The 26,452-nt window shown below is 51.8% G+C and overlaps 1 protein-coding gene across 1 annotated transcript; it reads right to left on the bottom strand.

Annotated features, from left to right (window-relative positions):
* Nucleotides 1–1,180: 1,180 nt before the first annotated feature.
* On the bottom strand, nt 1,181–23,868 carry SURF4 (surfeit 4). The gene is made up of 6 exons (XM_088459685.1): nt 23,676–23,868; nt 12,534–12,720; nt 10,265–10,341; nt 9,727–9,770; nt 5,366–5,552; nt 1,181–4,573 (listed from the first exon to the last, which is right to left on the bottom strand). Exons 1-6 carry the CDS (start codon nt 23,721–23,723, stop codon nt 4,307–4,309), a joined length of 810 nt encoding a protein of 269 aa, XP_088315811.1. The 5' UTR covers nt 23,724–23,868; the 3' UTR covers nt 1,181–4,306.
* Nucleotides 23,869–26,452: the final 2,584 nt, after the last annotated feature.

Genomic DNA, 26,452 nt, shown 5'->3' with positions numbered 1-26,452 from the left:
GTACATGGCCCCGGCCGCGTGAAAACACCGGCCATCTTCAGTAACTCAGGTAACCAATGTTCACGCAGATGATCCAATACTGCGTCTTCGGATGCACGGAGTGGTCGTCTTTATGCTACAGCCACCTCCCGCGGCTTTTGCATATTTTCGCGCAGCAGCTGCCGTGCGTCCTGCGTCCATCTGTGGCTCAGGCCCTCGCTGCGCATACGCAGTTGCAAAATTAAATCCGACATTTACCCAGCGAAGCTGTGATGCGCGCAATCAGAGTTGACAGTCAGGGACCATTTGTGGGTGGTAGCTGAGTGGTGGTGAATCAAACACAGGCGCGTCGCAAGTAAGTATCCACCTCGCTGCAGGGGATGCGAAGAGGGATCTGAGCGGATCCCTCCGCCGCCCCCTCACTACCTCCCCAGGGGCTTTGCACACACGTGATGAAGTCGGCCAGTAACGCTGCTTTTCGGTGCAGCTGTCCCCACACTGGAGCAATGCTCCGGTGATAAGTAGCCCCCGCAGCGAGGTGGATACTTACTCGTGACGCGCCTGTGTTTGATTCACCACCACCCACAAACGGTCCCCGACCGTCAGTTTGCTAATAAATCCTCAGTGTGACCATCACAGCACATGCTCAGTGCGAATCCGACGAGTGTGTAACAGGGAAAACATCGGCATTGCATCTAAGTCTGAATGAGGCCCAATGATCCTAGAGACGCCTCGTCATTACCCCTATGACTCTCACCCAGGGGATAAGGTCTCCGCAGGCTGCGACTGTAAAGTGAACCTCAGAGTATAGTACGAGGCTGCTGCCATCTTGTGGCTAAATGTGAGAACACACAAAAATATTTTCTTATCCTTTAGGACTACAAAATTATTTTTTTTATTTCAAAGTGACTTTAATCTATGTAATAAAATCAACTGCTGCTAAAAGTGATGTCATGCTGGGCTGCCGTGACCCAGTGTCTATCAATCTACGGAAAACCTGGTCTTGATCGTACTGGATCCCACTGTCAGAACATTAGCTATAGAACGCTGTGGTTGCGCGACGCTCTGCACAGGCTGCTATAATAATACAGACAGGCGGATACATATCAGAATAGGACGACAACAAGCATTACGCACATTTGGAAGAAAGCGCTCACACACCCCTCCAGCGCCCAGGCCAGCAGGCTGCAGGAACACCACCGATTGTAAACCGTTTTATTTCAGCAAACATTTGTGGCACGTTTTAAGACAAATGTGATACAGGACACCAGCAAAATTTGGGTTCAATAATTAAAAAAAACTAATTCTAGATGTATCCCCTGAATTATCCCCATCCGGATCCTTCTCAGAGACCAGTGTTCATTCCGTTCTCTGTAGCTTCTTGTTCAGACAACGACAGTGACCGGGCAGAAGCTGCGCCGCCATCCGTGGGTGGGAAAAACGGCGATTCTCTAAGAAATGTACAGGACACATTTTCCTAGTAAGCAGAGAAGGGACTTCTCACAGGACGTTACATATCCCCTTTCAATATCTGTTGTCTGTACGAACTCCAAGTACAATTAACAGTGTCAAAAGTTGAAACTATAGTAACTAGTACACCATAGAAATAATGACTGTGTGTAGTAAACTGCACCTGGTAATGTTGTGCCAATGATTCATCCAGATATCCCATAAAATATAAAACACACTATTTCCAATATGGTGGTGAAACTCATAGGACAGAACATTGCAATCTACTTCACTAGGACGAAATGATGATGTATTGTGCACTCTCTGTATTGTAATGATGCACCTCCTCTTACCAGCAGGGGTCACTGCTGCATCAGGAGAGGTATGAGCTCAGATGCGGTACTGTGCAGTGACCGAGCTCAGATGCGGCACTGTGCAGTGACCGAGCTCAGATGCGGCACTGTGCAGTGACCGAGCTCAGATGCGGTACGCTGCAGTGACCGAGCTCAGATGCGGTACGCTGCAGTGACCGAGCTCAGATGCGGTACGCTGCAGTGACCGAGCTCAGATGCGGTACGCTGCAGTGACCGAGCTCAGATGCGGTACGCTGCAGTGACCGAGCTCAGATGCGGTACGCTGCAGTGACCGAGCTCAGATCCGGTACGCTGCAGTGACCGAGCTCAGATCCGGTACGCTGCAGTGACCGAGCTCAGATCCGGTACGGTGCAGTGACCGAGCTCAGATGCGGTACGGTGCAGTGACCGAGCTCAGATGCGGTACGGTGCAGTGACCGAGCTCAGATGCGGTACGGTGCAGTGACCGAGCTCAGATGCGGTACGGTGCAGTGACCGAGCTCAGATGCGGTACGGTGCAGTGACCAACGTAGAAAGAGGAAATATTCCGAAACAAATCTAAATATCACACTAAAACGTGTCTGTCTTCTCTTGAACCTAATGAACTATAGTGCAATGTAACAGCACTTTTCTATAATGAAAGGAGAAACGGTAATGGGTGAATGCAGAATTTAGTAGGGAAATAGACATTTAAGGCTGTTTGATACAAAGTCGCCATTAGCGGCGCAGTAAGGCTGAGCTGCGTCCAGCCCTCTTTCTGAAACAAGACATTACCGGGCTTAATGATCTATACAGGGCAGTACAACACCACTGAAATGAACCTTAATTAAATACACTTAACATATTCTCTTCCAGTGACTAATGAATGCGTACTTCCCTGTGCAAATCAATAAGCCCCACGTAGCGCGGGCTGTCTAAGTCGCATTCAGGATAAGACGCAGGCGCCTCAAACATTCAGTTATAACCGTAGGCACTAGAGATTCAGGCTGGTAAAGCATGCTGGGACTTGTAGTTTCACAACAGCTGCAGAGCCACAGGTTGGCCAGGCCTTCTCTAGAGCCACGTCCAGCACGGACACTCCGGATAAAACTGAAGGCACGGCTTGCCGTGTGATGGGCCATTAAAGGGTCTTGTGAAATCTCACCGATACACCAAAGCTCCTCGAAATTCCTTTACAATGTGTTATAGAGAGAGATGACAGTGTAAGCGATCACTAGCCAGCGGATCGGGGCATCTACACAGTACTCACTAGACCTCCCAGTCCTCTATGCGTGTGTAAGCGATCACTAGCCAGCGGATCGGGGCTTCTACACAGTACTCACCAGACCTCCCAGTCCTTTAACTTGTTTCGGAGGAGTAACGTGACTGGGAACGCATAAACCTGTGATAGTTGAAGGCTGCGGAGTTTCCCCCATGTAGCAGGAAATATATTTCTATGTAGAGTATATAGCGAGAAGTGTAACCTTCTGCCAACAAACAATTTCCGAAACGGACAAATTAAAGCATCACAGCGCACCTGTACTATAAACATCCCCTCCCTAACATTAAATATCTAACAAAGGGCGCCTTTACAAATTCAGGTCAGTGATGAAGCCGTGCGAGGCAGGCGTCGCACCGACACAGGCAGAGAAAACGGGCGCGGCAAATTAATAAACTAAACAGAACTGGGAGGGTATAAGTGTAAATGTTGAGGGCCAGCCCGATGGGTTACTGCAGAATATGGCCGCTCCGCACAGACAATACAAACTCAAATACCCTTCTAGCCGCTTAAACATAAAATAGAACATTTGTGACTAAGTGGCAGACCTTTTTTTCAGGTGGGTGGGAGGGGGGAGAACACATACAGCATGGTCACCTTCCGCTGAGAAAAGGTGCATGTTAGAATGACGAGGAACAGCTTTTACGTTTAATTACACGTGAATTCACAGCACAGGTTTTCCTAATTGGCCAGACCCACCAGAAGCATGAGACGGGGGTCCTGCAGAGTCCACAAGAAGGAGAGGAACCACTTCTGGCAGATAGAGAGTTAAATAATTCACCAGGGGCCCGTGGTCCGAACTAGGTGTAAAACAAGGTCCTGGAGTTGTTCTCATCGTCTACAATTCTGCAAAAAAAACAAAAAACACAAACCAAATACTGCGTCACAACCATCCATGTAGGAGCGAGGGCGACCGACTGCCGGCTCTGAAACAGTCACAGGAATGGAGGGAGGGAGGGAAAGCAGACAAAGATCTCCTTGCAAAGCACATACTGCATTATACACTGGTACTGAGTATCTCCTGACGTTATCTGCACCGGGCAACTAGACTGACCCACAAGGAGAGGTCCCCACAGGCTGGTGTGACCCGTGGGCTACTGCGACGGATCCCGCTGAGGTACCGGCAGGCCACTGGACTCCGGTGACGGGATAGAAGATGGTGGTGATAATGAGGTGGGAGGGGGAGGGGGCAGAGATGATGTTGCGGGACGCTGCTCTCATCCATTACTTCCTACAAGATTCCAAGCGTTGTCACAAGAGGTCGGGACTACCACTCTTTCTTCTTTTCGTCCATGGAGACCCCACCAGGCCCCAGAGCCACCACCAGCAGGAGTCCGCCTATGACAGACATGGTCTGAAAGAAGTCGTATTTTAGGAAGTCGTGCATGGGCTTGTAGGCCGGGACGCTCCAGAAAGCGTTGAAGTAGACGTTGATGGCAAACAGCCAAACCACCAGCGTCAGAGCCGCCAGCTTGGTCTTGAAGCCGATAGCCACCAGGACGATGAGGGCTGTGCCAACGATGTTCTGCAGGATCTGAGGGAGGGGAGAGAGATGCTGTTAGGCGCGGTCACATGTCAGGAGTGCCAATTGCTAGTTTTCCCAAAGTGCTCCAACCTTAGCTAAAGCTACATTCAGCCATTGTGTCCCGAGGCTCCTCCATTCCCCTCACGCCGAAGGACGTCAGGCGACAACCAGTCACTAACGATAAATGCTGATCGGCCACCTATCCCCACCGCCCTCACTCACACCCTCCTCCGTTGCTCTTTGAACGTGGCGAACGCCACTGATTAACGTGTCTGAAAACCAGCAGACGCACGGAGCCCCAGAAGAGCACGTTAGTGGACAGCTGGCCGTGTATGACAGGGCCGCAGTGAGACCAGCACTGCTCTAAGGGCGATGAGGGACAAAGCCGCATCACCAGGAACTGGCGTAGTGTTGGGCTGCACTCTTGTGGCAATGGCGGCCTCCGCAAAGCACCCACTTTGCGCATCGGAAACAATAAATGGGAAGGTTTTTACCACTTATGGAATAGAAAGTCTCCTGTCCCACGTGTGGCCGTTCTCATGCAAATTATCCCTTATAACCCAGTACACCGCCAGAGGGATTAGGTCTCATCAGTGCAAGACGTGGAACAAAGGCTCTACGGTGTGGAACGTGCAGTGGACCAATACACAATAGGTTACGGTGCGGTGGGCTAAAAGGACCCCTCCCCTGTAAATCAATGACAGATTGCGTGAAGATAGAATTGGGATAGGAAGATCGCATTTGATTTGTTGGTCCCAGGCTCCCATGTATAACAGGAGGGGGGAACACAGCCGGACTTACCGAGAAGAAGCTGGCATCAAAGTGAAGCAGGGTCATAAACATCAGGACCAGCAGCACTCGGCCCCCCAGCTGCATGTACTGCTTCGGCGAGCTCTCACCCATGGTTGGGACCCCAGCAAACATGCTCTTCCCTTCCGATCGAGACTCAGCCAGTAGTAATAAGAGTCCTCCACCCAGAGCCAGGTTCCTGGAGACAGAATACAACGTCAGATCCGCACCAGTAATGTGTTTATACGATATAACAGGGACACACAAAAGAGCTTATTCAGACCCGCTCGCTGCAGACGATGGTCGCTAATGTGCGCATGCATGTAGTTCGCAATGCACGTGCGCAAACTAGTACGAGCGATCGGAATGTGCTCGCTCTCCCCGCCATGACAGCCCAGTGGAATGAGTGACAGGAGAGGCCGTTTGTGGGTGGTAACAGGGGCAGGGCAGTAGTAACGGGGGAGTGGAGATGCGGACGCAGGCGTGCTGCCACAACCACACTTACTGCTGTCTAACCCACATGCCACGTCCACACTTACTGCGGCCTAGCCCACATGCCACGTCCACACTTACTGCTGCCTAGCCCACATGCCACGTCCACACTTACTGCTGCCTAGCCCACATGCCACGTCCACACTTACTGCTGCCTAGCCCACATGCCACGTCCACACTTACTGCTGCCACGTCCACACTTACTGCTGCCACGTCCACACTTACTGCTGCCACGTCCACACTTACTGCTGCCACGTCCACACTTACTGCTGCCACGTCCACACTTACTGCTGCCACGTCCACACTTACTGCTGCCACGTCCACACTTACTGCTGTCTAACCTACATGCCACGTCCACACTTACTGCGGCCACGTCCACACTTACTGCGGCCTAGCCCACATGCCACGTCCACACTTACTGCGGCCACGTCCACACTTACTGCGGCCTAGCCCACATGCCACGTCCACACTTACTGCTGCCACGTCCACACTTACTGCTGCCACGTCCACACTTACTGCGGCCTAGCCCACATGCCACGTCCACACTTACTGCTGTCTAACCTACATGCCACGTCCACACTTACTGCGGCCACGTCCACACTTACTGCGGCCTAGCCCACATGCCACGTCCACACTTACTGCGGCCTAGCCCACATGCCACGTCCACACTTACTGCGGCCTAGCCCACATGCCACGTCCACACTTACTGCGGCCTAGCCCACATGCCACATCCACACAATACACGCCACCCCTTACTGGTGCCGCATCCACACTTACTGCTGCCTAGCCCACATGCCACTGCTACCATGCTCACACGCCAAGACTTACTGCTGCCATGCTCACACGCCACTGCTGCCAACCCCACCGCTTGCTGCCTTACTGCCTGCATGGCTCTGCTGCCATGCCCACATTTACTGCTGGCACCACACGCCACCCCTTACTGCTGCCGCAACTTACTGTGGTTGTGCACAATCGCCACTGCTGCCACACCCACATGCCACTTCCGACACACCCACACACCTCTGCTGTTACAAAGGAGTGAGAGCAGTGATGTCACAGCAGCTCAAACATCTGCATTCTTAGCGATCCCATCAGGACGATGGAGGAGTTATTGTAAAGGAATAATACATTTATATACAGAGTCACAGGGGAATGCCAGGGTAGCCCTGAACAGTGTGTTTTATCTCACTGATTCCTATCAGAGCAGTTCAGTCCCAGGGCTCAGCGGTCCCAGCTATGATAACTTGGGGTAGTAAGTTATAGCGCTCAGGGTCCTATTGTACAGGGAGTACCCACATCTCCATTCACTCATATAGCCGGGCTCAGGAGGCCTAGGACACGGACACTACTTACATACCACAACACTCAGCATAATGGGAAGGAACGGACCTTTGCTGGGATTAGGGGAGAGGTAACAATAAAACCAGCAAAAGAAATCAAAAAGGATCTTTAATGCAACATGTAATATAGGTCACGTCTCTGCTGCACACCATGCCGATTATTGTCCCTTTAAATATTTCCACTTTCTCTGAAACAGGGAAAGTTCCTTCCCCTAAGTCAGGACTCTCTCAGCCCCACGCGGTGATTGGTCTCTGTAGTCCGCCCACATAGGAGATGCCCCCGGATTACTCAGAGATCACAGTGTTGTGCACCGGGGGTGGGGTGGGACAAGGGTCATATCATTCTGGGAAAGGAGACTGCAGCCTGATCACCGGAAAAGCCAGGGCCCGTCTCCGTGCAGCCTCATCACCGGAAAAGCCAGGGCCCGTCTCCGTGCAGCCTCATCACCGGAAAAGCCAGGGCCCGTCTCCGTGCAGCCTCATCACCGGAAAAGCCAGGGCCCGTCTCCGTGCAGCCTCATCACCGGAAAAGCCAGGGCCCGTCTCCGTGCAGCCTCATCACCGGAAAAGCCAGGGCCCGTCTCCGTGCAGCCTCATCACCGGAAAAGCCAGGGCCCGTCTCCGTGCAGCCTCATCACCGGAAAAGCCAGGGCCCGTCTCCGTGCAGCCTCATCACCGGAAAAGCCAGGGCCCGTCTCCGTGCAGCCTCATCACCGGAAAAGCCAGGGCCCGTCTCCGTGCAGCCTCATCACCGGAAAAGCCAGGGCCCGTCTCCGTGCAGCCTCATCACCGGAAAAGCCAGGGCCCGTCTCCGTGCAGCCTCATCACCGGAAAAGCCAGGGCCCGTCTCCGTGCAGCCTCATCACCGGAAAAGCCAGGGCCCGTCTCCGTGCAGCCTCATCACCGGAAAAGCCAGGGCCCGTCTCCGTGCAGCCTCATCACCGGAAAAGCCAGGGCCCGTCTCCGTGCAGCCTCATCACCGGAAAAGCCAGGGCCCGTCTCCGTGCAGCCTCATCACCGGAAAAGCCAGGGCCCGTCTCCGTGCAGCCTGATCACCAGAAATGCCAGGGCCCGTCTCCGTGCAGCCTGATCACCGGAAATGCCAGGGCCCGTCTCCGTGCAGCCTGATCACCGGAAATGCCAGGGCCCGTCTCCGTGCAGCCTGATCACCGGAAATGCCAGGGCCCGTCTCCGTGCAGCCTGATCACCGGAAATGCCAGGGCCCGTCTCCGTGCAATCAGAGAGATGACATCCAGCTCATGTAAAACCATTTATTTTAACGGACGACTTCTCCTTTATGGGGCGTTTATAGCAAAGGCCCCTCCTACAGCTCCTGCCCTATTCAAATGGCCAGCCGAAGAGACCCCCAATCTGTCGGTGTCTCCCGCCGCGGCGTGGGTTTGGAATTAGTACAGAGTGGTGCGATGATATTGTGTTCGCGATGCTGTGGGCGGGGCCAAAGACAAAGCTCTCTCCAGGCGCTATACAAGTGCTATATACATTCTACCAGCGATTGTGTATATACAGAACAGTCACAGATTGGAAGCAGGCTGTATGTGCATAGGACTCTATACATCCTTGCTGGGATGCGACGCTTTTATTTTGTGGGCATAAACTTTTTTCTTTTCCACCCCACATTGGGCAAAGCACAGAACGAGACCTGATCCAGGACAGCTATCAATTAGTGCAATGGCGTGAGCTCTTCTGCATGACAAGGAACGACACTAAACGTCTAAGGAGGGTCAACAACCATCGATTAGTTAACCATAAATGGTTGAAGGTACTGCCATCGATGGCAAAGATCTAATAGTTCTCCGTCATCATTGACAGACAGGGACCCAATGGGTTTCCAGCACACCCCTCCTCCCCAACGGTATGGAGCTTAGTCCCGCCCCCTGGTGTTCGGCTAAGCACCACACGATTGTGATTGGCCCATGGCCCGCTGTGCCCTCTTGCAGCGATGGCTATTGAGGGGTGCAAACTATTGATGGTTCACAATAGTTTTGTGCCATCTGCAGTAATCACAGATTGAACCATCGATGGCCACCCACCGATGGTTCTAAGTATAAACATCTTATTTTTGCACTGCTCTGTCACACTAGACTGCCCTCGCCTAGCAGGGATCTCCCTGGCTCCACCCAGATCCTCCCACTGATCAATGCAAACTCCTGTTCCGCTGTGAATGGCGCCACCTATGGCAAAAAAACTAACCCTGCTCATATTTTGTTCTGCGTCTCTGCATATTGCGGAAATGTCTCTAGTAAGATAAAAACATTGACTTCCATTTTACTCTGCAGCAGTTTTCTTCAAATGCAGATTCTTCATGTCCATGTGAAACAGTAATAAAGGGAAAACGGTTTTATCTGGTTGTTTGCTCTATTTTGAGCGCTAGGTGGCGCTGTGTTACCGTCCGATGGCTGATTGTTCCCTCGATGAATATGAATAGATAAACAGGTCCTATGTATAACAGGTCCTGTGTATAATGACATTTATAGGAGCAGATGCATCATGTACTTAGAACGCTCACAGCCATGAACATACCTCATTAAAAACTTCACGTCCCACAGGATGCTGTACGCAATAGTCTGAAGCACAGAAAAAAGGAAAAACACATTAATCACAGTTACATAGAAAGCAAAACCTTTGTACCCAACTGTGCACTAAATACATAACAATGATCAGTGAGGACAAGAAACAGACTTGTGCTAAGGAAATCCAGAAAACATGCATTGTCAAAGAGACAGACTGGGGAAAGCATCACCGAATACTGGCCAAAAACCTAACTCCTATGTCCGAGAACAGTGCTCTGTAACGTACTACTCGTGCAACCCGCCCTACCCAGCCCCAGCCACCCCCCCCCCGGCACCTTCCCGACAGTCCAGGTTTTCCAGATTTACTCAGAGTCTAAAAAGAATACTTAGCAGAATAAGCCATCAGAGCATTTTTTTTTTATTATTATTATTATTATTATTATTATTTTAATTTCGCTCATGCAGCAAACATGGCAGCACGCAGCGGACTCCATGACTGAAACGAGTACCTGGAAAATACCACGTGTCCCAAACCGCAGCATCCTTACCTGCATTGCTATAATCCCGAACAGACCGAAGCAGGCGTACTGTACAAAGTTCCGGCTGAGCACCAGAATGCAGCCTCCTGGAAAACACAGAGCAGCGCAGACTTAGACACGCCGTACGCGGCCATACCTACACATCCACACAGACACGCCGTACGCCGCCATACCTACACATCCACACAGACACGCCGTACGCCGCCATACCTACACATCCACACAAACATGCCGTACGCCACCATACCTACACATCCACACAGACACGCCGTACGCCGCCATACCTACACATCCACACAGACAGCACCCCCATATACCGGTCCCATCTATACAGCACCCCATATGCCTGTCCCATCTATACAGCACCCCCATATACCGGTCCCATCCATACAGCACCCTCATATACCTGTCCCTTCTATACAGCACCCCCATATACCGGTCCCATCCATACAGCACCCCCATATACCGGTCCCATCCATACAGCACCCCATACCCTGTCCCATCCATACAGCACCCCATATACCTGTCCCATCCATACAGCACCCCCATATACGTGTCCCATCCATACAGCACCCCCATATACGTGTCCCATCCATACAGCGCCCCCATATACGTGTCCCATCCATACAGCGCCCCCATATACGTGTCCCATCCATACAGCGCCCCCATATACGTGTCCCATCCATACAGCGCCCCCATATACGTGTCCCATCCATACAGCACCCCCATATACGTGTCCCATCCATACAGCACCCCCATATACCGGTCCCATCCATACAGCACCTCCATATACCTGTCCCATCCATACAGCACCCCCATATACCGGTCCCATCCATACAGCACCCCCATATACCGGTCCCATCCATACAGCACCCCCATATACCTGTCCCATCTATACAGCACCCCCATATACCTGTCCCATCCATACAGAACCCCCATATACCTGTCCCATCCACACAGAACCCCCATATACCTGTCCCATCCATACAGCACCCCCATATACCTGTCCCATCCATACAGAACCCCCATATACCTGTCCCATCCATACAGAACCCCCATATACCTGTCCCATCCATACAGAACCCCCATATACCTGTCCCATCCATACAGAACCCCCATATATCTTTAAACCCATTATTTTGCACTTTGCAGAATCTCACCCCAATAAGGACATGTAATTATTGGCCCAATGAAGATAATTATAAACTTCTAATCGGTCGTTACAGGGAGTGCCCCAGGGGTCCTGACATTTTTACCTTAAAATAACGATCTTCCCCAACTTTGCACCTGCTCTGAAGCTACGAGCAAAAAACCGGCATTAATCCCTACAGAAATGACTGCGGCTAATGGAATAAGAATTTCTCTGGCCAAAATTTCTTGCGCCACAGGGGGAAAAACACAAACTTGTGGCCAATATGCACCATAGAGCCGGCTCAATCTGAGCTATGGTCTTCTGATTTCAGCTGCATAAAGAGGACACCTGAGCTGGCTCTGGAAACGGTTCTATGAGCATTAGGAGGGGCGACACCGGGCTCAGGATATTTAGACCAGTTGGCATGCATGGTATGTGACCGTCCTTTAACTCTTTAGTGTCTGCAGCTGTGTTATACTTTTGTCACCAGAGAAAACTTCTCCATTTTAATTTGTATATAATGTGGGATCATAAATTCAGTATTATCCCTCAGCCGTTTCATTGTTTTACCCCTGTAGGAGGTTACGCTATTTTTGTCTGGATACAGAGGTTTATTATTAAAAAAGATACGTGAGCGCTAAGATCTGACCTCATGTCACCAAGTGCCGACACGTTATAACACTGCCATACACTGGGAGAGTCGCCCTGCGCCTTATTACATACGTGTGCTGACCCTCCTACCTGTGGACCCCCGATGAGGATGACAGAAGATTGGACGCAGCACGTAATACGGTGTCCTGTAATAACACACTTAGTGCAGCCCTGTAAAGCCGGGAACCGTATAAATCGGCTTTTGGATTTGGCACTAGAACCAGATGGTTGGGATAATGGAGTCGCACAGAGGAGTAAATGAGCCTCGTGTGTGTGTGTGTGTGTGTATATATATATTATACAGGAGGTAGGGGCTGGATCCTGCTAAGCTGAAGCTCCGGTGACCAATATTCCTGGCGCCTGTATAACGCATAAGCTGAGCTCTGGTCTCCGCCCTTTGTAGTCAACGCTGTGTTGGAGAATCACCAGCACCGGGTTTATAACGGAAAGGGCCGGCAGACATGTTTGCTGTGACAAATTGCAGGGGACGCTCACCCAGTTGCCCCAGCAAGTTAATGAGGACGAAGATGGTCGCCAGCAGGTAGCCGCAGTTCCACGTGCCCTCGATGTAGTCTCTCTGCTCGCTCCACTGGAACCACATGCGGATTCCGTCTTCTAGGAACGTGCTGATGAGACAGAGCCGTGCGATGTGCGGTAAGTATTGCTTCGTGACCCGCAGGAACTGCAGAGAGAGAGGGGTGCAAAGTAAGGGTGCGGAGCCTTGTACATGCAGTTCACATAGTGCACAACGTAAGCCCCAACCAACCAACCAGCCCCCTACCCTCCACGCCATGTGCGTATATTGTACGCTGCAGGCCACAACCGGCGTGTCTCACAACAGCTGCCAACTACACATTAAAAGTAATTTCTGGTTCTCCAAGGTGCAGAACCCCATAAATGGGCATAGCCTCGTTCTGCCAGTTGTGGGTGATAGTGCTATGCCCCCACCCCAGTACATAGCTACTTTGCCCGGGAGCTTTTCTTCTATTGATCAGAGAAATGCAGAAAATACATAGAGGGCAACCAAACCAGGTCTGCACCCGTTACCCCCTCTAGCGGGTCCTATATAGGGCGATGCCGGTAATTCGGGAACTGAGCCCGGAGTCACTGCACACATTGGAAACGTTGATCACTTGTATGAGGAAAATAACTTTTGGCTAGCAGAGTGTGCTGGTACTTGTTGTTCCACAGCAGCCAACTCAACTAAACCTCCCTTCAGCTAATAAAATGTTCAGAGAAAAAGGTCAGAGATCATTGATTGATTAGCGACGTATCGTTAGGTGTTTAGTGACAAAAATAATTAAACGTGCACAAAATCCACATCACAAAGTAACACAAACCGGACAGAGAATAATTCAGCAAAGCAGCTTAATAATAAGGAAATAAATAAAACCTGACACCCCGGGATGGCGGTCGGACATCACCCAGGAATTACGCCCTCCTGTCTCTCCCTGTGTCATCCGTTTAGAGATTGGTCTTACTCTCGCCCCGATTCCCTGCACGCACTTTACAGGGTGAGCTGAAATATTCTCTATTGGCGCGTAAAGTGTCAGCCTGTACGGTGGCGAGGAGCACGGCGAACCCTCATACCCGCTAACAGTCCTGTCAGGAGGGGTGTGGTTTACTGCAAATGGGAGTGGTTTCAGATAACATATACACAACTTAAATGAATTTATTCCAAGGAGAATGTAGCAAGGACGAACGTTTAAAGGGACGTCTTAGGGGTCTATTTACTAAGCGTTGGATGGAGATAAATTGGACAGAGATAAGGTACCAGCCAACCAGCTCCTGTCATTTTTCAAATACAGCCTGTGACATGGTAGTTAGGAGCTGATTGGCTGGTACATTATCTCCACCCAAGGCTTAGCAAATAGACCCCTTATTCATTAGCTGCACGTAACTAGTGACGCCATCAGCTATGTCCTGATAAAATGGAAGAGTAGACGGTAGGAGGGAGCAGAGGGGACGTGTGAGGACCCCCCGGCCATCGGCTGTCTGTAATCCAACAGTGTCTACCAGGAGTGTAATCTAAGGATGGGGTATAACACATGCAAGATATTCACATTCTTTCCTGCACACAAGGTAACATATAGAGGTTAGTGTCCCTCCGACCAAGACATTTATTTATAGAACAAGTCAGTTGTATAATATGGAAGAGTGCAGTCAGCAACTTCTCAAACATGACATTCATGGGAAGACAAAAACAAAACAAAACACACAGTCCAATACACTACAAAGCATTAAAGTATCATGGTCAGTTATAGCTCCACTAAAGAGTCACACAAGGTTAGTTCTCGTTCTGTGTTCCAGGGGCGTGGGGCTCAATGACAGAGCATGCAGCACTCGCAGTGGGGCTGTGTGGAGCTCCGCTGCAGAGCTCAATTACGAAGCATGGGGAACTCGCAGTGGGACTGCGTGGGGCTCAATGACGGAGCATGCGGCACTCGCAGTGGGGCTGCGTGGGGCTCAATGACAAAGCATGCGGCAATTGCAGTGGGGCTGCGTGGGGCTCAGGGGCAGAAATCAATGACAGCATGCAGCACTCGCAGTGGGGCTGTGTGGGGCTCAGGGGCAGAAATCAATGATGGAGCATGGGGCACTTGCAATGGGGCTGCGTGGGGCACAGGGGTGGAAATCAATGATGGAGCATGAGGCACTTGCAATGGGGCTGCGTGGGGCACAGGGGTGGAAATCAATGAATGAGCATGGGGCATTCGCAATGGGGCTGCGTGGGGCTCAGGGGCAGAAATCAATGACAGCATGCAGCACTCGCAGTGGGCTGTGTGGGGCTCAGGGGCAGAAATCAATGATGGAGCATGGGGCACTTGCAATGGGGCTGCGTGGGGCACAGGGGTGGAAATCAATGATGGAGCATGGGGCACTTGCAATGGGGCTGCGTGGGGCACAGGGGTGGAAATCAATGAATGAGCATGGGGCACTCGCAATGGGGCTGCGTGGGGCTCAATGACGGAGCATACGGCACTCGCAGTGGGGCTGCGTGGGGCTCAGGGGCAGAAATCAATGACAGCATGCAGCACTCGCAGTGGGCTGTGTGGGGCTCAGGGGCAGAAATCAATGATGGCGCATGGGGCACTTGCAATGGGGCTGCGTGGGGCACAGGGGTGGAAATCAATGAATGAGCATGGGGCACTCGCAATGGGGCTGCGTGGGGCACAGGGGTGGAAATCAATGAATGAGCATGGGGCACTCGCAGTGGGGCTGCGTGGGGCTCAATGACGGAGCATACGGCACTCGCAGTGGGGCTGCGTGGGGCTCAGGGGCAGAAATCAATGACAGCATGCAGCACTCGCAGTGGGCTGTGTGGGGCTCAGGGGCAGAAATCAATGATGGCGCATGGGGCACTTGCAATGGGGCTGCGTGGGGCACAGGGGTGGAAATCAATGAATGAGCATGGGGCACTCGCAATGGGGCTGCGTGGGGCACAGGGGTGGAAATCAATGAATGAGCATGGGGCACTCGCAGTGGGGCTGCGTGGGGCTCAGGGGCAGAAATCAATGACAGCATGCAGCACTCACAGTGGGCTGTGTGGGACGGGAAGGGCTACAGGAATTGTTAAATTCCACCCACAACTGAATATATCTCACTTCCACCTAGAAGAACGTATCTGACTCCTCAGAAGTCACCGCGCTGATGCGTTCCAGTCACTTAGCATATAGTCAGCGCTATTTCCAAGCGCGATTTAACTGTTCTGGCGATACACCGGATTCAGCTGGCATCCGATGCAGGCAGGGAAGGCCCGTCATGGCTGCCAGCTATGTACGGCCTATACAATAAAAGCCTGCCTCGCCGGGCGTGAGAGGAGAACCTGGACTGCGCCACACTCCAGGGGTCCTCACCTCACACGGTGGGCTCCTACCACTCAGGCAGTGTTTGGCTCATTGGCCATCTGATGCCAGCAGGAGCCCGGGCAGGTGCGCTGCGTTTGTATTCGTGTTTAACGTCTAGAGAGCGCAAAGCAGGACGATATCCTGTAGGTCAGCTGTAAGAGCGACTTAAGCGGTACAGGACTGATTTACGCTTAGTAGTAAATCCATCTAGAAGGGACAATTTTACACCTTAATGAATGTACGGATTTACAATACTGCAGCGTAAAAGTAACGATTTATGTGCGACATGAAGAAGCAGCCAGTATAATCCCTGACATGCTAAATACATGGCGTTTCCCTCCTTTCCCTACAACAACGTGATCTGTCCTGGTGCAAAGAGTAATTCAATCACCATTCCAGCAGCACCTCGCGTGCCAATACCACACCGGACGCACGGGAAGGACATCGCCGCACAGCCCATAGAGAAGAGAGCAAAGTGTTCCTCACACAATCACCCATCATGTGCGCGGACGCACACCACATGAGGTACCACCCGAAACCTACTCTATCATTATCCCCCCCCATATAGGAATCTGAATGAGTAAGGTGGATCTGCCCCATGCACTGTGACTGTACGCCCCTAGTGGACAGCGAGGGAATGACATGCCAGATTATCATTTCAGCAGTTATCTCATTCTCAAGGTCCCACACAGGTCATGGCTGCTACTTCCATCGACAACACGCACACGCCACATGCAGCAGGCGGGGTACTTAGCACTGTGCAGGCCTGACGCTACAACTAACCGCTTCTGCCTGCAAAGAGAAGGGAAAAGGTGGAATTACACAATGGTCTCATGACATTTATACAGTAACATAGAGTTAGTAGGGCTGCAGGAAATCCATTGTTTAGCAGGGGATGAGGCATAATATATAATCCAAACTGTATCTTCCGTAAGAGAAGATTCATTTTAAAGTCCCTTCTGAGTGCCTTCATCTTTACAATGGATCCGTCCCCTGCACGTGTCGGGCAGCATTATTCTGTGGATGTAACCAGCCCTCTGTCTCACACTCATCGGGAATCAGAGGCATCCCTTTGTGCCTCGTGCCTCGGTGAGGTCACTAGCTCCTACATCACACAGTTTTAGTACCCGACAAGTACAACATACATCTCTGGGAGTAGCAACGTTTAGGAAACAACCTCCCCGGTCCAACTGATAGGTAAAATTAGCTGACGGGGAGCCCAGTAAAGGGGCAGTCATAGAACATACATGGGGGGGGGGGGATTTACTAAATAGTGATGAGTAAAATAGCTCCGATATATCAGGCAGATGCAGGTCTCCCCTAAGCCTGGTCTGGGGGGTTCAGTGTTTTTAAAAGTATAAATTTCACTTTGAAAAGTTGTCAAATCCTGTCAATATCAGACATACTGTATATTATGTAATTAGGCCACATCCCATAGCTAATGTAGTGTAAGAGGATTATCACACCCCAATTAGATTCAGCAGCTGCCAACATGGGAAACAAAGTGTCCTGGCTCTGTAAGCAACAAGCATACCTGTGCGGGGTTTGTATGTTCTCCCTTTTACCTGCTGCTGGGGAGACACGTTGCCTGCTGGTGTGGGGGGGGGGCCACGATACCAGCTTGCTGCTGCTGGGGAGACACGTTACCTGCGGGTGTGAGGGGAGGGCACGATACCGGCTTGCTGCTGCTGGGGAGACACGTTGCCTGCTGGTGGGGGGGCACGATACCTGCAGGGGGGGGGGCATGATACCAGCTTGCTGCTGCTGGGGAGACACGTTACCTGCGGGTGTGAGGGGAGGGCACGATACCGGCTTGCTGCTGCTGGGGAGACACGTTGCCTGCTGGTGTGGGGGGGGGGGGCACGATACCTGCTTGCTGCTGCTGGGAAGACACGTTACCTGAGTGGGTGGGGGAGGCACGATACCTGCTTACTACTACTGGGGAGACACGTTACCTGCAAGTGGGGGAGGGGCACGATACCGGCTTGCTGCTGCTGGGGAGACACGTCACCTGCAGGGGGGGGGGCATGATACCGGCTTGCTGCTGCTGGGGAGACACGTTGCCTGCTGGTGTGGGGGGGGCACGATACCGGCTTGCTGCTGCTGGGGAGACACGTTCCCTGCTGGTGTGAGGGGGGGGCACGTTCCCGGCTTGCTGCTGCTTGGGAGACACGTTACCTGCGGGTGTGAGGGGGGCAGGATACCTGCTTGCTGCTGCTGGGGAGACACGTTGCCTGCTGGTGTGGGGGGGGCACGATACCTGTTTGCTGCTGCTGGGAAGATACGTTACCTGAGTGGGTGGGGGGGGAGCACGATACCTGCTTGCTACTGCTGGGGTGACACGTTACCTGCAGGTGGGGGGGGGCATGATACCGGCTTGCTGCTGCTGGGGAGACACGTTGCCTGCTGGTGTGGGAGGGGGGCATGATACCTGCTTGCTGCTGCTGGCAAGACATGTTACCTGAGTGGGTGGGGGGGCGCGATACCTGCTTACTGCTGCTGGGGAGATACATTACCTGCTGGTGGGGGGGGGGGGGGGGAGGATATGATACCTGCTTACTGCTGTTGGGGAGACACGTAACCTTCTAGTAATGTAGGGGGGGGCAGGGGGAACACTGCTGTGGGATAGGGAAGATGACACTTGAAAACACTCTTCAGTCCTCCAGCATTTAGCAGTAATACAAAAGTAACCTTCAGCCCAGAGAGCCCCAGTATGACATGCCTGCTCTAGTATATGACCACACACATCCCGCTCTCATTATACTGGGCTGTGTAATAAGCAATCAGACAGAAAGCCAATGCGCCTTGGCGGTGCTCATTATACACAGCGAGACATCGTGTCAGTCGGTTTCCTGGAAACCGCCGCATGGAACATCTGCCGAGCGTCAGCTGAGATAAAAGATAAATATACGTAGCGATAAGTCCGTTAACCCTTACACAGCGGTGTCACAGCCTCAGACCTCGGGTTAGGAGTTTGCACGGCGTCACATTATCCCCCACAAATATAGGATTGTAATATCATTAGAATGGAAAGCGTTACCTATTATACAGCTATACGGGTGTTATACATTTTGTTTTGTTAAACCCTGTGGTGTACAAATATACCCCTTCTACTAAGAAAATGCCCAGCTGCAGGGCAAACGTCGTGAGATGCCAGTCTGTGGGCATAAAAGCAAACGGACAGAAAATAAAAGTGAAGATACCTTGTAACTAGCATCAGGGCTACAATATACATCATTGCTGCTGCGGGTATTGGCACTTGGAAGAGGCTATACCCAGCGTAAAGAGAATATATAGCTGGGGATATCGCCTAGACGTACAATTACAGCACCCAATGCTATGCATACATTATATTCACATACTGCCGACATGAAGGCTGAGCTGTGACGGGTACAGACAAGCGCACTTTGCGGATACACCCTAAATTATATTCTCTTTTGTCTCCTCCGTTGAGTGGCACATTCTGAACATTACTGTGATAGGTCCTCCAGGTCAGATGTGGCCCGGCCCCGAAGGAACATACACTGGCTCCACTGAATGTCCTGGGCTGCGAAGCTCACGATCGGTCATGTAGACAGATATGAACATGATCCATATTAAGCAATTAATGGTCGCCAGGAAGAGAAAGTTTAGCACTGCGGCCACACTAAGAGGTTCGTACAAATAGCGCCAGCTGAAAGAGCGCATTAGGAGGCTGTGAAAAGTGGCGATACTTCATATATGGGAAACATGCAGAGTAATACTGGCAACTGTACGTCACCAAGCGACACAACCACCCGCCCCTGGCTGATATCCCATGAGTATGGCATCTGGGGACGACGAACCAAATAGTAGAATAGGGACTGGTTTGTGCGCCCACGCTCATATCCCACAATAGGTGAAAAGCTCTCTACACCTTGCCCAGCCACTAAAATGGGTGCCAGGCGTAGGGCGCCCTCACTACAGGGTACCAGCCTCTGTGCTCTCATCTCAAAGGATGTCAATGTCTCTGTACCCTCACTCAGTGACTACAATAGGTGCCATCCTGCAATGGCTGACCGGTAGTAGTGCTGGGAGCTCATTATACCTATAGATAGGCCATATATTACAAAATAAGTGTACATGGGCATTACAGAGGTATAGCTCTTACTACAGGCAGCTAGGGACTATATACTGGCATGTAGTGGGCCCCGGTACTGTCTATACCAGGAGTAGCCAACCTCGGTCCTACTAACATTTCACGTTTTCCAGACCACGTGGCAGGTGTATTCATTACTCACTGACACATTTCCCAGGTCACACAGCAGGAGCACAGATGTACTCATTACTCACTGACACATTTCCCAGGTCACCCAGCAGGTGCACAGGTGTATTCATTACTCACTGACACATTGCCCAGGTCACCCAGCAGGAGCACAGGTGTACTCATTACTCACTGACACATTGCCTAAGTCACACAGCAGGAGCACAGGTGTACTCATTACTCACTGACACATTTCCCAGGTCACCCAGCAGGAGCACAGGTGTACTCATTACTCACTGACACATTTCCCAGGTCACCCAGCAGGAGCACAGGTGTACTCATTACTCACTGACACATTTCCCAGGTCACCCAACAGGAGCACAGGTGTAATCATTACTCACTGACATATTTCCCAGGTCTCCCAGCAGGTGCACAGGTGTACTCATTACTCACTGACACATTTCCCAGGTCACCCAGCAGGAGCACAGGTGTATTCATTACTCACTGACACATTTCCCAGGTCACCCAGCAGGAGCACAGGTGTACTCATTACTCACTGACACATTTCCCAGGTCACCCAGCAGGAGCACAGGTGTAATCATTACTCACTGACACATTTCCCAGGTCACCCAGCAGGAGCACAGGTGTACTCATTACTCACTGACACATTTCCCAGGTCACCCAGCAGGTGCACAGGTGTAATCATTACTCACTGACACATTTCCCAGGTCACCCAGCAGGTGCACAGGTGTATTCATTACTCACTGACACATTTCCCAGGTCACCCAGCAGGAGCACAGGTGTAATCATTACTCACTGACACATTTCCCAGGTCACCCAGCAGGAGCACAGGTGTACTCATTACTCACTGACACATTTCCCAGGTCACCCAGCAGGTGTACAGGTGTATTCATTACTCACTGACACATTTCCCAGGTCACCCAGCAGGTGCACAGGTGTATTCATTACTCACTGACACATTTCCCAGGTCACCCAGCAGGTGCACAGGTGTATTCATTACTCACTGACACATTTCCCAGGTCACCCAGCAGGAGCACAGGTGTATTCATTACTCACTGACACATTTCCCAGGTCACCCAGCAGGAGCACAGGTGTATTCATTACTCACTGACACATTTCCCAGGTCACCCAGCAGGAGCACAGGTGTATTCATTACTCACTGACACATTTCCCAGGTCACCCAGCAGGAGCACAGGTGTACTCATTACTCACTGACACATTTCCCAGGTCACCCAGCAGGAGCACAGGTGTACTCATTACTCACTGACACATTTCCCAGGTCACCCAGCAGGAGCACAGGTGTATTCATTACTCACTGACACATTTCCCAGGTCACCCAGCAGGAGCACAGGTGTATTCATTACTCACTGACACATTTCCCAGGTCACCCAGCAGGAGCACAGGTGTAATCATTACTCACTGACACATTTGAAAAGAGCCACAGGTGGAGCTAATTATTTTACTGGTGATTCTGTGAGACCTGGAAAACATGCACTGTTGGTAGCTCTTGAGGATCAGGGTTGGCTAACCGTGGTCTATACACTGGCATGTAGCAGGGCCCCTGTACTATCTATACAATGGCATGCAACAGGCCTGGGCACTACCTATACACTGGCATGTAGATGGGCACAGACACTACCTGTACACTGGCATGTAGGTAAGCACAGACACTACTTGTACACTGGCATGTAGATGGGCACAGACACTACTTGTACACTGGCATGTAGGTGGGCACAGACACTACCTATACACTGGCATGAAGCAGGGCACAGACACTATCTATACACTGGCATGTAACAGAGTCCAGGCATTACCTATACACTGGCATGTAACGGGGCACAGACACTACCTATACTGTACACTGTCATGTAACAGAGCCCGGGCGTTACCTATACACTGGCATATAACAGGGCAGACTACCTATACTGTACAGTGGCATGTAACAGAGCCCCGGCATTACCTATACACTGGCATATAACAGGGCACAGACTACCTATACTGTACAGTGGCATGTAACAGAGCCCGGGCGTTACCTATACACTGGCATATAACAGGGCACAGACTACCTATACTGTACAGTGGCATGTAACAGAGCCCCGGCATTACCTATACACTGGCATATAACAGGGCACAGACTACCTATACTGTACAGTGGCATGTAACAGAGCCCGGGCGTTACCTATACACTGGCATATAACAGGGCACAGACTACCTATACTGTACAGTGGCATGTAACAGAGCCCCGGCATTACCTATACACTGGCATATAACAGGGCACAGACTACCTATACTGTACAGTGGCATGTAACAGAGCCCGGGCGTTACCTATACACTGGCATATAACAGGGCAGACTACCTATACTGTACAGTGGCATGTAACAGAGCCCCGGCATTACCTATACACTGGCATATAACAGGGCACAGACTACCTATACTGTACAGTGGCATGTAACAGAGCCCGGGCATTACCTATACACTGGCATATAACAGGGCACAGACTACCTATACTGTACAGTGGCATGTAACAGAGCCCGGGCATTACCTATACACTGGCATATAACAGGGCACAGACTACCTATACTGTACAGTGGCATGTAACAGAGCCCCGGCATTACCTATACACTGGCATATAACAGGGCACAGACTACCTATACTGTACAGTGGCATGTAACAGAGCCCCGGCATTACCTATACACTGGCATATAACAGGGCACAGACTACCTATACTGTACAGTGGCATGTAACAGAGCCCCGGCATTACCTATACACTGGCATATAACAGGGCACAGACTACCTATACTGTACAGTGGCATGTAACAGAGCCCCGGCATTACCTATACACTGGCATATAACAGGGCACAGACTACCTATACTGTACAGTGGCATGTAACAGAGCCCCGGCATTACCTATACACTGGCATATAACAGGGCACAGACTACCTATACTGTACAGTGGCATGTAACAGAGCCCCGGCATTACCTATACACTGGCATATAACAGGGCACAGACTACCTATACTGTACAGTGGCATGTAACAGAGCCCGGGCATTACCTATACACTGGCATATAACAGGGCACAGACTACCTATACTGTACAGTGGCATGTAACAGAGCCCCGGCATTACCTATACACTGGCATATAACAGGGCACAGACTACCTATACTGTACAGTGGCATGTAACAGAGCCCCGGCATTACCTATACACTGGCATATAACAGGGCACAGACTACCTATACTGTACAGTGGCATGTAACAGAGCCCCGGCATTACCTATACACTGGCATATAACAGGGCACAGACTACCTATACTGTACAGTGGCATGTAACAGAGCCCCGGCATTACCTATACACTGGCATATAACAGGGCACAGACTACCTATACTGTACAGTGGCATGTAACAGAGCCCGGGCGTTACCTATACACTGGCATGTAGCAGGGCCCAGGACACGGAGATACGTAGAGGGCACATGATAGACACACACATGTACCAGGGCCGGGACACACACGTCAGGGTAAGGGGCAGCTCCCGGGGCTACATCTCACCTGGTCCGCGAAGTCCTCGGCGGTGCCCATCATGTTGTTGCTGCCCATGATCAGTAGTGCCGGTGTCGGGCTAAGTCTCGGCCCCTCCTCCCCGGACAGCAGCTGCTACTCCCCGGCCTGCCACGTATAGCGTAGGCCGTAATACACAGGCCGCACGGGGCGGGGAGAGGAGGGAGGGGAGGGGAGGGAGGGACGGAGAGAGGAGGGAGGGGAGGGGAGGGGAGGGGAGGGGAGGGAGGGAGGGGAGGGACGGAGAGAGGAGGGAGGGGAGGGGAGGGGAGGGGAGGGGAGGGGAGGGAGGGGAGGGAGGGGAGGGGAGGGGAGGGGAGGGGAGGGAGGGGAGGGGAGGGGAGGGAGGGGAGGGACGGAGAGGGAGAGAGGAGGGAGGGGAGGGACGGAGAGGGAGAGAGGGGAGGGGAGGGGAGGGAGGGGAGGGGAGGGGAGGGGAGGGGAGGGAGGGGAGGGGAGGGGAGGGAGGGGAGGGACGGAGAGGGAGAGAGGAGGGAGGGGAGGGACGGAGAGGGAGAGAGGGGAGGGAGGGGAGGGAGGGGAGGGAAGGACGGAGAGGGAGAGAGGGGAGGGACGGAGAGGGGAGAGGAGGGACGGAGAGGGGAGAGGAGGGTAGACTGAGAGGGGAGAGGAGGGTAGACTGAGAGGGAGAGAGGAGGGGTGACTGAGAGGGAGAGAGGAGGGGTGACTGAGAGGGAGAGAAGAGAGGGGGGGTGACTAAGAGGGAGAGGAGCAGGGGAGGTACAGACTGTGCCTCAGTCTGTACCTCCCCTGCTCCTCTCCCTCTTAGTCTCCACCTCTCCACGGTCACTGGGGAGACTGAGAGGGAGAGAGGTGGGGAGACTGATGAGGAGGGGAGAGAGTAGGAGGAGAGGGAGAGGAGGGAAGCAGGTGACTGAGGGCAGGCAGGGGGACCAGAGGGAGAGAAGAGGGGAGGGGGAGACTGAGGGCAGGGTGGGAGAGACTGGGAGGGAGAGAGGTGGGGAGGGGGTAGACAGAGGGAGAGTGGAGGAAGACTGAGGGGAAGGGAGGTTTGAGTGAGACAGAGTGGAGGGTGGGCCTGAGCATGGGGGGGAGGGAAGACTAGGGCGGGAAGGGTGAAACAAGGGGGACACTGAGGGGAGGGAGAAACTGGTGGAAGGAAGAGAGGGGAGAGCATGGGGGAGGGGGAGGGTGAAAGCAGGAGTAAATTGCAATTGTGACAGGACAGTATATGGGGATAATGCTGCCTGTGTGAGCACAGTATATAGGTGACAGGATAGTATATGAGGACAATGCTGCCTGTGTGAGCACAGTATATAGGTGACATGACAGTATATGAGGACAATACTGCCTGTGTGAGCACAGTATATAGGTGACAGGACAGTATATGGGGACAATGCTGCCTGTGTGGTCACAGTATATAGGTGACAGGACAGTATATGGGGACAATGCTGCCTGTGTGAGCACAGTATATAGGTGACAGGACAGTATATGGGGCAATGATGCCTGTTTGAGCACAGTATATAGGTGACAGGAGTATATGAGGACAATGCTGCCTGTGTGGTCACAGTATATAGGTGACAGGACAGTATATGGGGACAATGCTGCCTGTGTGAGCACAGTATATAGCTGACAGGACAGTATATGGGGCAATGCTGCCTGTGTGAGCACAGTATATAGGTGACAGGACACTATATGGGACAATGCTGCCTATGTCAGCACAGTATATAGGTGACAGGACAGTATATGGGGACAATGCTGCCTGTGTGAGCACAGTATATAGGTGACAGGACAGTATATGAGGACAATGCTGCCTGTGTGAGCACAGTATATAGGTGACAGGACAGTATATGAGGACAATACTGCCTGTGTGAGCACAGTATATAGGTGACAGGACAGTATATGGGGACAATACTGCCTGTGTGAGCACAGTATATAGGTGACAGGACAGTATATGGGGACAATGCTGCCTGTGTGGTCACAGTATATAGGTGACAGGACAGTATATGGGGACAATGCTGCCTGTGTGAGCACAGTATATAGGTGACAGGACAGTATATGGGGCAATGATGCCTGTGTGAGCACAGTATATAGGTGACATGACAGTATATGAGGACAATACTGCCTGTGTGAGCACAGTATATAGGTGACAGGACAGTATATGGGGACAATGCTGCCTGTGTGGTCACAGTATATAGGTGACAGGACAGTATATGGGGACAATGCTGCCTGTGTGAGCACAGTATATAGGTGACAGGACAGTATATGGGGCAATGATGCCTGTTTGAGCACAGTATATAGGTGACAGGAGTATATGAGGACAATGCTGCCTGTGTGGTCACAGTATATAGGTGACAGGACAGTATATGGGGACAATGCTGCCTGTGTGAGCACAGTATATAGCTGACAGGACAGTATATGGGGCAATGCTGCCTGTGTGAGCACAGTATATAGGTGACAGGACACTATATGGGACAATGCTGCCTATGTCAGCACAGTATATAGGTGACAGGACAGTATATGGGGACAATGCTGCCTGTGTGAGCACAGTATATAGGTGACAGGACAGTATATGAGGACAATGCTGCCTGTGTGAGCACAGTATATAGGTGACAGGACAGTATATGAGGACAATACTGCCTGTGTGAGCACAGTATATAGGTGACAGGACAGTATATGGGGACAATACTGCCTGTGTGAGCACAGTATATAGGTGACAGGACAGTATATGGGGACAATGCTGCCTGTGTGGTCACAGTATATAGGTGACAGGACAGTATATGGGG

Source organism: Taudactylus pleione, unplaced genomic scaffold (assembly GCF_031769625.1).
Source record: "Taudactylus pleione unplaced genomic scaffold, aTauple2 ptg000927l, whole genome shotgun sequence".
NCBI lineage: Eukaryota > Metazoa > Chordata > Amphibia > Anura > Myobatrachidae > Taudactylus > Taudactylus pleione.
The sequence above is the reverse complement of the archived record's forward strand: the minus strand, read 5'-3'. Positions and strand labels throughout refer to the sequence as shown.

Bases quoted from the DNA above. Each gene is read 5' to 3' on its own strand.
- SURF4 (XM_088459685.1), bottom strand. From the start codon at position 23,723: ATGGGCAGCAACAACATGATGGGCACCGCCGAGGACTTCGCGGACCAG. The intron at 12,721-23,675 runs GTGAGATGTAGC...CTCTCTCTGCAG, and splicing joins CCGAGGACTTCGCGGACCAG to TTCCTGCGGGTCACGAAGCA. The intron at 5,553-9,726 runs GTATGTTCATGG...TTCTGTCTCCAG, and splicing joins GACGTGAAGTTTTTAATGAG to GAACCTGGCTCTGGGTGGAG.